The 17,571-nt window shown below is 48.2% G+C and overlaps 1 protein-coding gene across 1 annotated transcript in view; it reads right to left on the bottom strand.

Annotated features, from left to right (window-relative positions):
- Tns3 (tensin 3) overlaps positions 1 to 9,886 on the bottom strand; it is a 241,536-nt gene extending 231,650 nt beyond the window's left edge. Inside the window, exon 1 of the mRNA XM_021176014.3 lies at positions 9,701 to 9,886. Within this exon, the coding sequence (XP_021031673.2) occupies positions 9,701 to 9,886 (186 nt within the window). The remainder of the gene's footprint in view (positions 1 to 9,700) is intronic.
- Positions 9,887 to 17,571: the final 7,685 nt, after the last annotated feature.

Below are 17,571 nucleotides of genomic sequence, written 5' to 3'. Positions count from 1 at the left end.
GTGCTAACTGCATATGCATACACTGTGCTTCTAACTCGAACCTCTGAAAATGACCAGACAGGAGGAGGAAAGTGATCATTCGCCACAGTGTGAGGTTACAGTGTGAGAATTGTTTGCCTTCAGTCATTCTGTTAATTTTCCTAACAGATTGTCTTACAAGACCAGTATGTGTGTACTGATGACCCAGATTTCTACATCATGTCTACTAAAATGGATGCAGTGGTAAAGGAGTTAAAAGAAAAAAAAAAAATAGCTGTTTCATGTTGATGATGTTTCACTGGTTTCAAATTCTTGACCATTGCCAGCTGGTTATAATGACACTCTTGCTAAAGAAAAATGAGAAAGGTCTCCGAGGAACAAGGAAATTGAGGTGCTTCAGAGGAATGAGGCTACGTCGCATAGTGTCACACAGTGGACCCACAGGGGCTCACTAATACAGTTTGAGTACTGTTCAAGTGTGTCCCTCAAGAGAGACACATGCTAGAAGCTTGATTCTCTGTGCGGAGGTACTGAGAAGTTGGGGGAGGGGGGACACCTGTAAGAGGTGGAGCCTAATAGAAAAACATTGTCTATAACCCCAGAGGCATGGTGGGAGGAGTATCAGGAGCTCAAGGTCAGCCTCCGAGGCATGGTGGGAGGCAGCGAGGTCATTGGGGAAACCAACATGGAAACTCATGAGATCCTGAGCTATCAGAGAATAGCTCTGAATCACAACCTGGCTCCCTGTTTCAAGATGTGAACACTCTCCCAGATGTATTCCCACCATTGTGATGCTCTCTGCCATGAGACCCTCACCATGATCTAAGGAGTATTGGATTTGCCATCTCCAAAACTGTTTGCCAGACAAACCTTATTTTTCCAAAGCCAACCTATATGGGGTGTTTTGTTTCAGTAACTCTCAATTGACTAACACACCCACCTCCCTGTCTTTCCTTAGGAAAGAGGTCAGGACCCAAGTACTAGAGTCCACCCTGTCTTCCTCTTCTCCCATGCCCCAGTCATCCCTTATGCTTCCTTTTCTGGGAGAATGATGAGGATCAGGCTTTCCACAAGCCAGCAAAAAAAAAAAAAAAAAAAAAAAATGATACCCAATCTTGCTTTGCAGTCTGCATCCTCAGAACCCCACCTCCCACCCTGAAGGTCCCGGTGGCCCACCTTCCCTAAGGGTCCACCAACTCCCTGAGATCAGTGGGTACTGGTACAGATTTGCAAGCCACATTACCACCATTGTGGGGACCTGCCCTATGCCTCATCTCATTCTAGTTGATAAGTAGAATCATCTTCCTGAGTTTTTCCATTCTTCTTCGCCTTGTGCAATTTCCCTTGGCTATTGCAGGTTGATCCACACTATCAAGCCCCCACGTGAACCCACCTCCTTCAACGTCTTAAAAAGAAGCCAGAGGGCTGGTGAGATGGCTCAGCGGTTAAGAGTGCCGACTGCTCTTCCAAAGGTGCTGAGTTCAAATCCCAGCAACCACATGGTGGCTCACAACCATCTGTAATGAAATCTGATGCCCTCTTCCAGTGTGTCTGAAGACAGCTACAGTGTACTTACATATAATAAATAAGTAAATAAATAAATATTTAAAAAAAGAAGAAGAAGAAGCCAGAGATGACCACCCATGTAGATCGGCCTTTTCTCGCTCTCCCTATGGCCCACAGTCCCATCTGGCCTAGGAGCCTCAAAAACTCTGGGTGAACCTGGGGATGAGTGGTCCCTCCTCCTTCCAAACCTGACCAGTGATGCCAACGGTCACATTGGGAAGGGGACCAGCAAATCTGGCTCAGTTTGATTCTGGTTCAGTGTGTTCCAAGAGGGACGGGCAGCCATTTGTTGATACTCCTTAGAATTGTGAATACATTCTTAGAGGGTAAAAATTAACCAGTGCCAGCCACGAGAGTCATGGCTCTTGCTGCTGTTCCCAGCAAGCTCCCTGTACTGATCAGAAAAGCTGCCTCCTCCCAGTGACTCGGGGGGCCTCCAGCACCATTCAACAGAGCCAAAACAGAGCAAGCTGGGCTCTGCACTATTCCCTCCAAAGCTCGGCTGAGGTAACCCTGTGTAATTGCACTCGTAGATCATAAGTGCTGGCATGTGGTTCCCAGACCGAACCATTTACCCAAATTAAAACCATTCTCCTGAAACAAAGTCAGACCCTTTTAATTGAAAATAAAACCAAGCAGCCCTAGAGGCGCTTACTTGAGCGCTCTCTCTCTCTCTCTCAAAGACATTCTTCCTTCTTTCTCCTTCCATTAATCACCAAGTTTATGCAATCTGTCAAAATTGTTTGGTAAGAAGCTCCTTTCCTTTCCTGCAGGCCTGGTTCTTACCCTGTGGGTGCCAACCAAGAGCTGGAGGGCATTACAAAGCCAGTGATCAGACAGTGTCTTAGCTGCAGTCTGGCCATGTCAAGGAACTCCAAAAAGCTGCAGTTGCTTCTGGGTGTCTAACCGAAGAACAGCGAGGAGGGACAACACAGCCAGGTCCCAATAGCATTATCTCTCATCACCCAAAGGTGGAAGTTGCCCAGGTGTCATTAACTGACAACTGGATCTGTAAGTCACAGTGGATCCACACTGGAGTACTAAGTATTAAGTACTGAACTAATAAGCCTGAAGAAGGAACGAATGGAAAGAGAGAAGGAAGGGAAGCCGACATGCACTCTACCTCGGATGATCCTTTAAAGCATTATGCCTGTCACAGAAGGAGAAATTCTGGCTAGTTCCACTTACAGGAGGACCACAGGACAGTCCAACTCATGCAAACAGAATTAAAATGACAGTTGCCAGGAGCTTTGGGAGGGGAACAGGGAGCCATTGTAGTGTTGCAAGATGTGGGGTTCTGGAGATCCATGGTACAGATGGTTGCACAGCAACGTGGATGAATGTACTGAGAAGCTCAGAGCAGGACGTTGTTAACAGCTAAAATGCTAACATTACATCACATGAAGTTTATCACAACGATAAAAGAAAGTCCGAGTTCTTTTCTCTCGACCCACTAGAAATCTTGCCAGGAACATGACTAACTAGGGTCCACCCAAAAATCTACCTGCAAAGATGTACACCATTTACGACCAACAGAGAGACAGACAGCTGAGCCCCACTAGCCACACTAAATGCACATACTGCCAATAGCAATCCAGCTTGCATGGTTATTTTCAATCTGGAAAATGCTTAAGCTGCCACAGTATTCTTTTTAAAGGATCTGGGCTTGGTCAATTCAAAAGGCACAGGAAATACAAGGCGCCCACCAGTGGACTCAGGGCTTCTGGGACTTATGTCTTAAACATCCCTGCAAGGGCCAATGTGTCTGTAGACTATGATTTTATTAGGAGCTGGTGGAACTTTCAGGAGACCAAGAGGGAAGGTAGGTCACTGCAGGTGTGTCCTTGAAGGGGATATTTGGGACCCTTTCTTGCTGGCTGTTCCCAGGTTGCCAGGAAATGAACTCCCTGCCAAGCTAACTGCTTCCTTTCTGCAGGCTTAAAAGCAAAGAGACTGACTATGGACTGAACTCCCGGACCACATAAGCCAAAATGAAATGTTCCTCCCTGTCACAGACTTCCTTGGGTTTGTTTGCACTAGGACAGAAAGCTGACTGAGAGGACATTGAGCCAAATTCCTCAGCATTTTCCCAAGCTACACTGAGGGCAGGTTTTATAGAAACGTAGCCCAAAACGCAGCTAGATAAAAACCGCATCTATTGCCTCAAGGGTAAAACTGAAGAGGATTTGAAAACACATTCCCAAACAACCCCCGAGTGCCAGCCCAGCCCCCACCCATATGTGAACCACCTATCTATGAAGCCTGCCTTTCCTCCACCCCTGAGCACCTGACTCTATAGGTGTTTTCACAGGCATCAAACTGAACACGCCTGTCCCCATCACTGGGATGAAGCCATTTATCATTCTGATCTCCCTGTGGAAACGAGTGTCTCCTCCCAGGCAGGGGAGTCTTACAACACCTCCAAACCAGGAAATTCTTCCAGTCACAGGCCAGGTGCTTCTCAGACCCATTCAGAAGGAGAATTCAGCACAACCAATACTTTGGTTGGACCTGGAGCCAGCAAGCAGCAAGGGTCAGAGTCACACAGGACCCTGCTGTCTGCTCAAGTGCCTGGACTGCAGGAGAGGGCTGCTGAAGCCTGAGTTTTCCCTCAGGTCTGTGTGGTGCCAGAGGTTGATCTGTTTATTTCCCTGAGCGCATTTCTGATCTACTTCAAACTGGCCAGTGAGGAGTAGGTGAGTGAGGAAGTCTCTAAGAAAGGTGATGGACTACCAGAGTAGAGAGGAGCGCCAGGGCCAGGCCGAGGGAGGCCTTTGTTCTGGAAGGAATGTGCACAGGCTCAGACACCCTGGCTAATGGCCCAGTGTGGCCCCAGGGCTGCCCGCCCGCCAGCAGGCCAGATGTGGGCCTGTACAGTTTATTGTGGGCCCACCGTGAGGCTGCAAACTGCAGCTGTGCTCCAAGGTAATGAGAGCCAGGATTCCTGAACCCTCTGGAGGGAAATAACTGGCTCCTGTGGGCCTGGAGTAGGCTGGGCTCTTCTCCTGTAAAAAGAGAAGCAACTCGAAAGGCCCCACCCATGATTTCAGAGTGATTTCTTTTTCATCTCCCAACTACTGGATTCTGAAACATTAAAAACATCAGGACTTGGTTCCATTAAAACTACACACAAGGGGTAAAGAGATGGCTCAGAGGTTAAGGCTTTTGCTGCTTTTGCAGGGGATCTGGGTTCCATTCTAGCACCCACACTGTGACTCACAACCATGTGGTTACGGCATACGTGTGATGTACATAAATATATATAAAATGCAAATAGCTTTTTAAAATAAGTAAATAAATAAAATGTACACACGAGGTGTCCTATCACACTGTCTGCTAAGGAGGCACTCACTACCTATTGTCTACTTGGAAGTACCCCCTGGTCTATGGGGTGTGGCCTGCATGTCAGTCATCAGCAGGCACTCAGGTTGAAACTTCCTGGACCCTCCTTGGGCAGCGGTAGCTTCCAAACAGAAAGGAGGGCAGGTAGTAAGGGTATGTGGCTGTGATTATCTCTCTCCGGAGAGAAGAGGAAGAGGAAGAGCCAGTAACTTAATGTGCCATAATTAGAGCGGAAAGGAAGGAAGAGGAGATGTAAAGAAAGGCTGGCCTCAGTGTCCGAGGAAGCAGCTGGGACCAGAGTTCTGGCTGCAGTATCTGAGCCAAGCTGGTCCATTCAAGGAGAGTGAGGCATTCCCTCCCAGCGACTGAGGAAGTCCCCTCTTTGAGCAAGCAGTCACGCTGTGCAGACATTGGACTCATCTAACAGCACATGGTGTGGGCAGACTACTCACCCTCACTAACACTTGCTGTCTCCTCCCGACAGTGAAGAAAATCAACATGGAAAATCAGACTATGAGCAGACAGAGACGCTGGCGTAAGCCACAAGCACTGGGGAATGAGACACTCTCCCCAGCTTGGGATGGACACACAGATAAAGGTCCCACCCTTTCACTGATGCCTCCTAGGGGCACCTGAACCCATCCGGAAAAGGTACTCCACAGGGAAACTTCTAGATCACTGGCATAACACTTTCAGCATAATCCTTCATGAAGTTTGCCCATTCGGGACAAAACGCATTAAAGCCAGCTTATCGCGCTCTCTTTTTAAAAGATCACTATAGTTTTTACAAATCTTTAGATCATTATGATGGCCCTCAAGAGTGGCTACTTTGGGCCAGAAAGATGTCTCAGCAGGTAAGAGTGTTTGCCGGATGACCTGAGATCAGTCCTGAAACCCACATCATGGAAGGAGAGAATGGACTTCAGCAACTTCTCCTCTAGCCTTCACACAAGGTCAGAAAATACATACATGAATATGTACACGCATGCATACAGGCATACGGGCATAGACACACTTCATACAGAATAAACAAACAACCAAATATAAAATGTTAAGAAAATAAATTTTTCCCCTGGAAAATTCTGGACGCCCCTGATTTGTACTGTCTTCTATCTCTTAATCAAGATGGCCCTGATCATGGATTACCCATCCCTCCCTGGTTCCCCGCTGTGGCAGAGGCAATCCACACTGGGCATCTGTGCTGCCACATGAGGAACCCTAAACACAGCTACACTGGGACGGGTACAAAATAAAAACCAGAACCAGGCACAGCAGGTCATGTCTGTAATTACAGCACTCGGGAGGCTGAGGCAGCAGGATTCCCCAAAAGTTCAAGGTCACATGAGCTGTAAAAACAAAATAAGTGCCTAGACACTCTCTGAGAATGCACTGTGCCACACAACAGTTTGTGCCACAGGAAGACCAGCCACACAGACACTGAGGACCTCCCCAGGGACTCTGTGTGCAGGACCATGTTCCTTACCACAACAGCAGACATGCTCAAAACACTCTTGATGCAGAATTCAAAAGAAAGTTCCAAGAAGCTTGGGGGATCTGCGTCTTCTACTTTTACGAGTAACAGGCATCAAGGAAATGAATGTCCCTGCCCCTAAGCTGCACTCAGCAAAGTGTGAGTGTACAGAACATGGTGGGGGAGGGGTGCAGATGACAGAATAGGATCCCCTCCCCCTTTTTTGTTGTTTTTTTTTCAAGACAGCATTTCTCTTTATAGCCCTGGCTGTCCTGGAACTCACTCTGTAGACCAGACTGCCTCAAACTCAGAATCCACCTGCCTCTGCCTCCCAAGTGCTGGGATTAAAGGTGTGCACCACCACTGCATGGCACCCAAATTTGGTCTCAATGTAAGAGAATGGATGCATGCGTTTTGAGACTTACTTTGTTTATTTCCTTCTGAAGTACTGGTTATTGAATCCAAGTTCTCACATGCTACACAAGTGCTCCACCAAAGATACATGCCATCCTCGGGGGTTTTGAAATGCAGTACATACTCCTTCTCACCTACAGTAAGGAGTTTAAATGCCATTCCCATGTGGAGCGTCCACCGAGGATACATAGGCTTCACCGTGAGTATTAGGGGTAATTGTGCTCTGGCTGCGAACACTCTCTACTCTCTGAGAAGCACAGGGTGGCTAACACTTAACCAATACCTACTGAAGCAGCCAGCCTAATCTACTTATTTTAGCAGAAATGGTAGCAGGGGCTCTGAGTAGAGGAGAGGCTCTATGTCATTAGGTCACTGCTGGCAGGTTTCTTTCCAGGTGAAATGAAGCCTCAACCTGTTCTCCCCTGCTTCTGGGTCCTACAAGAAGGGGCCAGGTTAGTGCACCTCTTAAAGACCTATATCCATATGCCTCGGACTACCTGGTAGGTGGCATGGTCCCATAAAAGAGTGTTTTACTTTCAGAAAGAAAAAAAAAAATAAAGAACTTTTGCTAGCAGTACCCCAGTGCTCCCCACATCCAAGTTCAAACACTGAGTCAGAACAGGCTTGCCCTGAACATATCCATTGCTAACAGCAGGCTGACCCTAAGCAACATAATGTGGCTCCAGGGGCAGGTTGCATGCAGATACACCACTAGCCCCCAGGCTTTGGAAAGTTGTTGGTAATTTTCCTCGTCTGTAAAATTGCTCCTTGCATCCTGGGCAAACAGAAGCTATGACTGCCAGACAGACTCAAATACCCTCTTCCTTTGATATCTTCCACTCCACCTTCTTGTCTAGCTGACTCCTTGTCAGGCCTTGGCTATATATATACCACGAGCAATAGCTCCCCTGGTACCTTCTATAGCATAGTAACATATTTGACCTTGTGAACTCTGCAGTCAACATTTGCAAGTAGCTCAGTTTCAAAACACAGCAGGCCAGAGAGACACTTTGTAAAAGCTAATCGATTTGCATTTAGGCATAGGGTCTGCCCTGAAGCAACGACTTTTTTTTCTATCTTCTTAGTGGTTAGGTTTGTATAGAAATAACATATCTGCTGTTGCGGATAGCTTTAGCAGCCTCAGCAGAGGAGCTAGCCTCAGTGGAAGAACTGCTACTGTCTGGACAAGCATTCAAAGCCAATTGACAGGGAAGCAGCAGCAGCCAGCCAGCCTGCAGGAGCCAGGCCATAGAACTCAGGCATTGTGTCCCAGAATTCCAGCTACTCCTCCACATTTCAGCTTCATAAACAGGATACTTGGCATTTCTTTACCCATATGCAAAATGGGTGTGATAATCCCACTTCCCTCTTCCTTCCAAGAGTCATTGGGTGAGATGAAATAAACAACAGGCAAAGAGTTTAGTACCACTCAGCCAGAGGTCGTTATTGCCCTCTGTCATTCTGGGGGGTTGGGGGGGGTGTCACCATGACTTTGTCGGAGGTCTGGCTTCTTACCAATTACCCCAGTTAGCTCCCCAGGACCCAGCAAATGCACCCCCTTGTCTGTGCCCCCCCTCCCTCACACACACACACACACACACACACACACACACACACACACACTCCAAGTCCTGGCCTAGCCTCCTACAGCTTCCAGCTGCAGCCATCCCCGCCCCCTTCCTGGTCCTCAGCACAGAAAAGCCTTTCTTAATACTTGTTGATTGATTTGCAAATATAACCTCATAGGCACCAAAGAGGGAAGCAACAAAATCACAAAGATACTCAAAAATCTCTTTTAACAGGCAAAAAACTAAAAGCACTTTTTAAAAGTATTCATATGAACAGACCAAAGCCTCAAGGAAATACATCAATATGTCAAAAGGGTTAGCTCTGATGGGGTACACATTATTAATATAGTAGCTCCTGTATTCTTGGTTTGGGGTGTCGTTTTGAAGCTCTATACAGTGGAGCAGAAGGCACAACTCAAGAAACAAAATTTGGAGTGGGCTGTGACAGCGCCTAGGGCGTTCCAATCAGTTGTGGTCACCCTAGATAGTGCGGTCTGCTGGCCCCAAGCCCTGGAGGGAACTTTTTGTGTTCAGTCACGCTAGAGAGTCGGGATCACCTGCTGGCACCGGCCAGAATGCCAGTTGGGGAAGGAAGGGGTTCGGGGTCTCTTCTTGCAGCATAGACTCTCAAATCAATCCAAGCAAACGTCCCCAGGGGCAGAACACAGCATTACACAGAAACCCCGGGGCCCAGGACCCTCCCTCCTACTTGTCAGCTACAGTGCCCGCGTGCCAGGAGACACGTGCCACAGGTGGCCCCCAGGCCTGTGCCTGCACTCGTACTTCTCCGAATAATGGGAAAAGGCGGGATGAGACCCCTGGCTCCCAAGCAACCGAAAGGAAAGGGAAAGAGGCACACAGCTCACTTGCCTGGAAAAGGCGGGAGTAAAGTCCTGAGAAGTCTCATTGCAGCCCCAAGCGGCTCTCTGTCTTCTCTTCCCTGTCTCAGGGAGCAAAGTCCGCAAGGCCAGGGCGGCGATAGTGTGGTTCCGCCCCCGCCCTCCTAGCTAGGCGCCCGGCGCAGCGACCAAGACCCTGCCGGCCCCGCGCCCCAGCCCTGCTCAACTCCGGAGCTCCGGCCCGCGTTGGCCCGGGGACCTGGCTGAGCCTCAGACTCCCGATCGCCGCAGACCCCCTGGTCGTCCTCAGTCCTGGATCCCAAGCGCCCTTCCCGGGTGCCCCCGCTCCTTGTCCCTACACCCTCAACTGTCTACGCGCCCAGGTTTGGTGTCTGCTCGGCTGCAACCCAGCTCCAAGACCCCGAACGCTTAGGCTCTGGAACCTGAGCGGGGGCCCCAAACAAAGAGTGTGGCGGCGTGTGGCTGCCCCTGCCCTGCTGCCCTGCTCCCGACCCGGGTACCTGGGCGAACCCGCAGCGCGGTCCGGCGGGGAGATGGCCGAAGCGAAGCTGGGCTCCGAGCTGCTCGCGGGCGGGCCCGTCCTCCTGGCTGGCCGCCCGCGCCCGCGGCAGGGCCCCCTCGAGGCGGCTCCGGCAATCGCCACGGACCGCCCGCGCACCGGAGCCCTGCTGGTCACCTGGTCTCATCTTCCTAACAATGTCCTGCGTTTCCAGGTGCTGGACACCCCCACGCCCCGCACTCACCCCCTCGGGTTCCTGACCCAAGGGATGAGCTCTTTAAAATACCCTCCCACTTCGCTGGCCTCCCTAAATACCTCGGGGCCCCAGTATTCTATAGGCTCACAGTTCCAGGTCTACGTAAGTGCACCTGGAGAGGGAGGTTCGAGTCCCATTCCTGCAAAACCAGTTTATTCTTTCATCCAGTGTGTCTAAGTGCTGTTTCTGCCCGGAGGAAGTCCTACAATACCCCCCAGTGACTTATTATCTCGTGGGGCTCTACGTGTATCAAGCAGCAGTCTCTAAGACAGCCCAGGATACTTCAACAGCCCCTTCAACATCCAGAATTCACCAGGCAAGAGGAGATGATGGTGCTGGGTAGAAGTCCCTTGACTTCTTAAAGTGAACCTGGCAGGAGAGAATAAGGTTGAGGCTGGCAGGAACACAGGAGAAAGAAGATCTCCTGAACAGCCTTTCTCAGATGAGGACAGAGCAAGATTTCTTAAGAGATCCCCAAGATTCGGATAGCTGGGCCTCTGTGTCCATTTTCTCATTGTGATCCCCAGGGAGTGATGGCATGCCATTGCATGGTCTTTCAAACACTTCTGCATAAATGAGATGGAATTTCCATCAGTTTCTAGTGGACACCAGCAGCCCTTAATATCTCTGATTCTGTTCTGGGAAAACACTCAAGGTAGCATTAAAAGAGGGTAGAAATTGTATCTGCTCCGTGCAGCCACTGTCTGAGGTTACCAAAACCTGTTCAATTCTTGCCATATTGTGCCTTCAAGAAAAAACCAGGCTTGTCAGGAATGGTGGAGAAGCAGAGCTAGGAAAATGATATCTGGTGGATCTGTTTACAGTGCAGCCTTCACAAACACTGAGGTGAGGCCCTGGATCCTAGGCCAGGCTAAAGGCCGGGCCACACCCTGTTTCCTCTCCCCCAGGTTTGGAAAGACTATGCCTATCTCTGAGAAATGGTGACATTGGGAGTAGGAGATGTTGCCTGAGGCAAAAGCTTCCCCGGCACTGAGCCCCAGGCCCTAAAGAATGAAACAAGCATTTCCCTAACCTCTGGGAGTCCCAGGGGTCATGGGTGAGGCACAGGATGCTTGCAAAGGAGCCTTTAGAGGGGATAGGGAGGAGGTCACAGTCATTTTGCTAGAAAAGGGGACAAGGCAGGAACTGTTACTTTGCCTTTGACCTGGTAAGAAAACACCCCCAAAATCTTAACTTGACAAAGGTAAACCAAGTGGTGGGGATCAGAGCACTGTAAGGTAAGGATCCAAGACTATCCAGATTCTGGGCCATTCTCTCAGATGTTTACCAACTGCCTACTCACTCCAGCCCTCCAGTCACTGGGTTGCCTTGCTTGGTCCCAGCTGCCTGAGGGGCTGCAGGAATTTCCACAAGTTGTTCCGATCACCTTCCTTAAGAGCTAATGCGGGAAAGTACTTGATAGCTCAGAATGAGGAAGATCCCAGGCAAGGCTGGGGTTCTGCATCTCTGTACCAGGAGCCTCTGCTAAGATCTCCCTACTCTGTTTTCCCTACCCAAACTAAATGGTCCCAGACCCCTACCCTGCCCTCCCTGCTGGGATATAGTTCCAGTGTGGGATAGATTCTCTAATTAGATCCTTGTTTCTAGAACAGTGAAGTGGGGGCCAGTGCACGTAATGTCTGTCCTTACGTTCAATGCTAGTGTTCAAAAATAAACTGAAAAGAGAAACTGGACCATAGTATCCCTGAGCACCCCATGTCTGGCTGCTCCATGGCCCCTGCATCTTGTCTACAGGATGAACAAAGAAACCTTTGGATGGATGATCTGGGCCTGGCTTATGCAGAGCTGAGCACCATGGGGCCTCCTCACTTCACATGCCATGACTTTATATTTCCAAAAACTTAAAACAAAAACAAGGCATGAGCAATTATCAGCCAAAAAAAAGGGGGAGATCATGTGGGGGGTTTCCCCCCCAGGCTTAGCCCTCCAAAAATGTCTCAGAGTTGAAAACAAAAGTGTCAAACCAATTTAGCTAAAGAAAAGTCTGCTGAGCTGGCCCTTCCCTGTGGGTTCCCCCAGCAGGAGAGAGCACTGGTGGGTCTGGTGCTGTTCCTTCCTTTCCCAGACCCCAACCCCAACCCCTCTGGGGCCTCCTTGACTCTTCCCAACTGGAGTCTAGATCTTCTTAGTAATTTTGCCCTTGCTCTGGGGACTGTCTTTACCTTGACAAAAGACTGATAGGATACATTTGTATCTCTAGATGGATGACTTAATGTGTACCCTTTCACTGAAAAGTAATGTTTCCAGACCTATTGAACAGCAACAGGAAACACATGAGAGGTGGCTGCATAGCCTGCAGTGCTGTGAGGCAGCCCAGGTCTGAGTGTGAGCACACTCCACGGTTTTGCCTTCAGAGACCGCATCCCCTAAGAAGCTCTCTAAGAGCCTTCTTCTCCCACAAAGGTGCAGATCACATCTTGACAGCACAGGCTTCACACTGCCCAACCCCCCAAGCAGGCTCATCTCAATTTAGCTTATTTATTTAGATTATTTCTTTTAATAGGTCCTTGTTACGCAGCCCATGCTGTTCTCATCGTCCTCTTGTCTCTGCCTCCCACCTGTTGGTTTTGGTTTTACAGATGTGGAGCACTACAGGCTGGCCCAGCCCTTGCCTACACTGTGTCTAGAGTTTCCTAGAAATCTATCGTCAGTTGTATGTGTCGACCTGAAAAGGGGGAGGGATGCGCAGACTGCTGACCAAACATTGTTTGGGGACATTTTTTTTCTTTTTTTCCTTTTTTTCTTTCTTTCTTTCTTTCTTTCTTTCTTTCTTTCTTTCTTTCTTTCTTTCTTTCTTTCTTTCTTTCTTTCTTTTTTGTTTGTTTGTTTTTTTTTGGTTTTTGTTTGTTTGTTTGGTTTTTCGAGACAGGGTTTCTCTGTGTAGCCCTGGCTGTCCTGGAACTCACTTTGTAGACCAGGCTGGCCTCGAACTCAGAAATTCACCTGTCTCTGCCTCCCGAGTGCTGGGATTAAAGGCGTGTGCCACCACGCCCGGCTTCTTCTTGAGCTCTTAATTTCATGCTGTCCTGCCCTTGAACAGATTGCTTCTGGCTCTCAGGCCTTCAAACTAAGGCTGGATAGCACCACAGCTTTCCTGGCTCTGCGGTTTGGTAGGGGCTTCTCAGCCTCTAGAATCTAACACTAGTTGATCTCTGTAATAAACCCTGTCTTATATATAAATTCTTTTGGTTCTGTTTCCCAGAAAGTCTTGTTGATGTGGTACCATATTCCCTAAGCACACATTAATGGGACAACATGGATACTAAGTGATAGATGCACGCTTGGGGTCTGTGTAGCAAATCAGGTTTCTCGATAAGTGAGGTGTGCTCTTCTCTGTGTATGGTGAACAATGAGTTGATTCAATATACCTTCATGGAGGTATTGCCCTGGGCCAGCCCAGAGTTCCTTAGTTGCTGGATTGGGTAGCCACAGGCAAAAACAAAGCCTGAATGGAGTCATAGTGAGTCATGCTGAATGGATCTGAGATCTCAGACTTTTCCTGCTGGCGAGACTTCAGCCTCCACCATGGCACTCCCAACAGATGCTCATTAGACCTTGGCTTGACAACTTCCAATGATAGGATCCATCTAATTTTGTGAAAATCAAACCATTCAATGAGTGTAGGTTGGCCTGCTGGGAAGGCCTTTCTAAGAGAGTTGCTTCTAATACGCTCATGAGACCACAACATGTCTCCCCAAGGCTGTGGATCAGACAAGGAGAGTTGGGGGAAAGATCTATGAAGCAACAGGCTAAGAACCATACCTTTGTTGAATAGACTTTGTGGAAGAGACATTGCACGAGAAGAGAGCCCCCTACAGGCATGATGTGGGCACTATGCTGTGCCGGGGAGGGAGGATGAGTCCAAAAAGATTGGGAACAGGATAAAGAACTAGCAAAAAGTGGACACCCATGGGAGCCTACTGGAAACCTGAGCTATAGGTTACATGACCCATGATAGAGAAAAACTCAGGAAAGGGCCAGACATCTGGATTGCTAAGCTTTTTTTTTTTTTTTCTTCGTAGAAAAAAACCTGGAACTCACTCTAAAGACCAGGTTAGCCTCAAACTCAGAAATTCGCCTGCCTCATGCCTCCAAGTGCTGGGATTAAAGGCATGCACCACCACCGCCCGGCTCTTTTAGCTTTTTTTTTTTTTTTAATTTATTGCTAAGCTTTTTATTCCCATAATATCCTTTCCTTCCTCGTGCAGCCTATGCCTTGTTTGACACTATCTAGAAACACATATATCCAAGCAGCCAGATGGGCAGCTGGGGGCTTTCTGGTTTTTATTTCATTTTTATATTTAAACACTTGTGAATTAGACAAGGAATCATTCTTTTCTGTCCTTTTAGTAGCTTCCCACCAAGAACCTGAAAGTACTTTGCAGTTAAATGAGTATAGAGGGCTCATTTCCAAGGAAGAGGAAAGCTAACTAGCTCAGCAGGGTGACCCTGCCTTTTTTAGAAGCCAGTCATTCTTTTCCCCTTTCTTTTTTTTTATTTTTTTTATTTATTTATTTTTTTTTTCGAGACAGGGTTTCTCTGTGTAGCCCTGGCTGTCCTGGCACTCACTTTGTAGACCAGGCTGGCCTCGAACTCAGAAATCCGCCTGCCTCTGCCTTCTTTTCCCCTTTCTGTGACTCTCTTTGGACCTTCTTTTTCCAGAAGACTCTCTAGGGTTGAGTAACTTGTATGACTTCCCAAGCTTCCTGGAAACTTATGGTGATGTCATCTGCCCCTAGTCTAGAGTCAGTCACTACTTCAAAGGACATCTAGGGAATGCTTTTAATCCTTGTGCAGTTTGTATAGTGTGCCAGTCTCTAACACAGTTCCATGGCTCTCTAGGAAAGGCAGTCAGGGTAGCCTGGACCCTTCCCTGATCCCAGGCATTGTGCCACCTCCTGTTTGGGGTCCCGTGGTCCACGGGCCTTTGTGTCTGGGTGCACGGGCCTCATCTTGTCTTTCCTGTAGCATCACTTGCTAAACTGGGCACCTGTGTCTTCCATCTAGCCACTGGAGACCACATCTGTCCACAGCTCTGTCTTCTCCACCTTGCCTTAAGCTTTCTGGATTTATAGCCTGAGGTTAGGCAACCTACATGGGTTTCAACTGCTGCCATTTATTGTGGCTTTGGCAAACTAACTAACCCCATTGTACCTTAGTTTCTTCCATCGAACGTGAAGAAAAGAGTAAAGTCAATCTCCATCCAGCTCTCCTGAATGCTAGGTAAGATTCAACATAGTGCTTAGTACTCTGTAAGAATACCGGCCATCACAACTGAATACCTTCATCTCTCATACCCCCAGACCTCTCCCAGATAGTATGCATGAAGACCACTCCATTAGGGAGCTGCTCACCTGGCACTCCATTCATACATGTTTGATTAACATTGTACTACTGGAATCCCTCTGACCTCTGTAGTGCCTCTCAAATCCAAATCAATATTTTGCTTCATGTAAGGTTTCCAAACCTTGAAGATCATCACTTTGGGGACAGGAAGGATAAACATTCAAACTTCCATCTCAGATCTCCGAGTTCCCAGTCTGGGTCCAGGAATGCACTCTGAGAAAAGAGTTTTCTAGATTATCTTGTAAAACCCACTTTAGGAGAGTTGCTTATCCTGATGCATTCATTATTAGTCTGAGACTATTAAAGACCATCTGGTGCAGCCATTTAGCTATCTTTCCAACAGTTCTAAGGTCAGAATTTGGATCTGTTGTAGGTTGGAGATGAGATGCCCTGCCATCTATCCAGTCTGGCCCTGCGGGGCACATCTCAGGAGGGGCTCACTCACTACGATCTGGAGGTCATACAGATTCCAATAGCCTGAAAGGCACCCAGAAGCACACAAGACGTGCTCTTTTCATAGACTTTGAAGGCGTGCCATGACAACTCTACACACAAAGCAGAGGCTTTCCCCTATAACTAGCCAGGGTTGTCTGAACCAAGAAAGCACCGGACTCCTCAAGCCACACTCACTCTCCTGATATACTCACCTGCCTCCCCTGTCTCATCTCTGCCTCAGTGGCATCTGGAGCCCACTGCCAGAGGTGTTAAACAGCACGTAAGAAAGCCCAGGTCCTCCATGACAGACTCAGAGTATGCACTCCATTCTCACCATCGGATTCAAGCAGGTTATGGCGCCCCCACATGACTGTTGCCAACTTAACAAATTATTTTATTGTGTGAGCATGAAGGTCATGGCCTATGAATGAGGATCCGAGGTCAAAATCGTGGAGTTGGCTCTCTCCTTCCAGCTTCATGTTGGTTCTGGGTTCAACTCAGGCCTCCAGGTACCTCTCTCTACCCTCTAAGCCATCTGTTGACTTTCCATAGTTATCCTAGGAACTCTGAAACCCACTCCCCACCACACCCCACTCCATATTTCCAATCCCAAGTGCACACACACACCCTTGCTCTGTCTGCTCAGGCCCTCAAGTTCCCTGGCATAGACTGGGAGGTTGAGGGTGGTGGGCTGCAGCTGTTGGCATAACTATTTTTAACTCATGTTTTCTTAGAAATTACACAATAGGCGAATAAATGACCATCCACATTACTGTTTTTCCTTCCATTTTCCAATTTTTCAGAGTTCTGTATGATAAAACACAGAAGTTCTAGCAGCCATCTCCAAACCCACCTTCCCCACCCAACCCAAAGCCCCAAACTAGTCAAAAAGGCACCTAACACATGCCTGTCTCCATTTACATCAGTCTAAACTCAGCCCTGCCCGTGCCTCCCAAGAACTGAAACATAGCAGATCACACACACACACCACATCTTTGGATGCTTCGCCCGATGCCACTGACCTCTTACAGGATTGGTTATTTGATTCAATCTACTGGAAAATCTTATTTATTTATTTATTTATTTATTTATTTATTATATGTAAGTACACTGTAGCTGTCTTCAGACACACCAGAAGAGGGAGTCAGATCTCATTACGGATGGTTGTGAGCCACCATGTGGTTGCTGGGATTTGAACTCAGGACCTTTGGAAGAGCAGTCGGGTGCTCATACCTGCTGAGCCATCTCACCAGCCCTCTACTGGAAAATCTTAACGATTAAAACAAAACTTTCCCTCCTTGCCTGCTGCAGGTTTCAGGATTTGTGTCAAGTGGAGACTCCATATTCTGCCACTCAGGCTCTGGTGAATGATACACAAACCATAATTCAATTCACAGAACCAGATAGAGGGAGGGACCTGTAGGTATGGAAGCTGCCAAAGTGCCTTGCCTCCCTGGCTCCCTGGCTCCCTAGCATATAAGTCTTTATCACCCTTAGCTCTCACTTTTCCTCCTGGCTTAGTGTGGGGTGAAGCCTTCTTGAATATACACTTTTTTAGAAAGGAATTAAGCTTCAAGGACAAATGGCTAAGGTGCCTATTTAACATATCAAATTAGACCCCGCCTCCAGGTTCTCCCAGCATCCCTCAGTCCCTATCTTTTACAGGGTGTGGCTGACACACCCAACCCCCTTCCCTGAACTCTCCAACCCAGAGGCCAGGCTGCCTTTCCCCCAGAGGCTCCTCCCTATATAATCCAAACATTTTGGTTACCCACCCCGCTTTTTTTCTCCTCTCTACCCTCCCCTCCTGTCTC

The sequence above is a fragment of the Mus caroli genome, unplaced genomic scaffold, assembly GCF_978045245.1.
Source record: "Mus caroli unplaced genomic scaffold, Mus_caroli_1 scaffold_13, whole genome shotgun sequence".
NCBI lineage: Eukaryota > Metazoa > Chordata > Mammalia > Rodentia > Muridae > Mus > Mus caroli.
The sequence above is the reverse complement of the archived record's forward strand: the minus strand, read 5'-3'. Positions and strand labels throughout refer to the sequence as shown.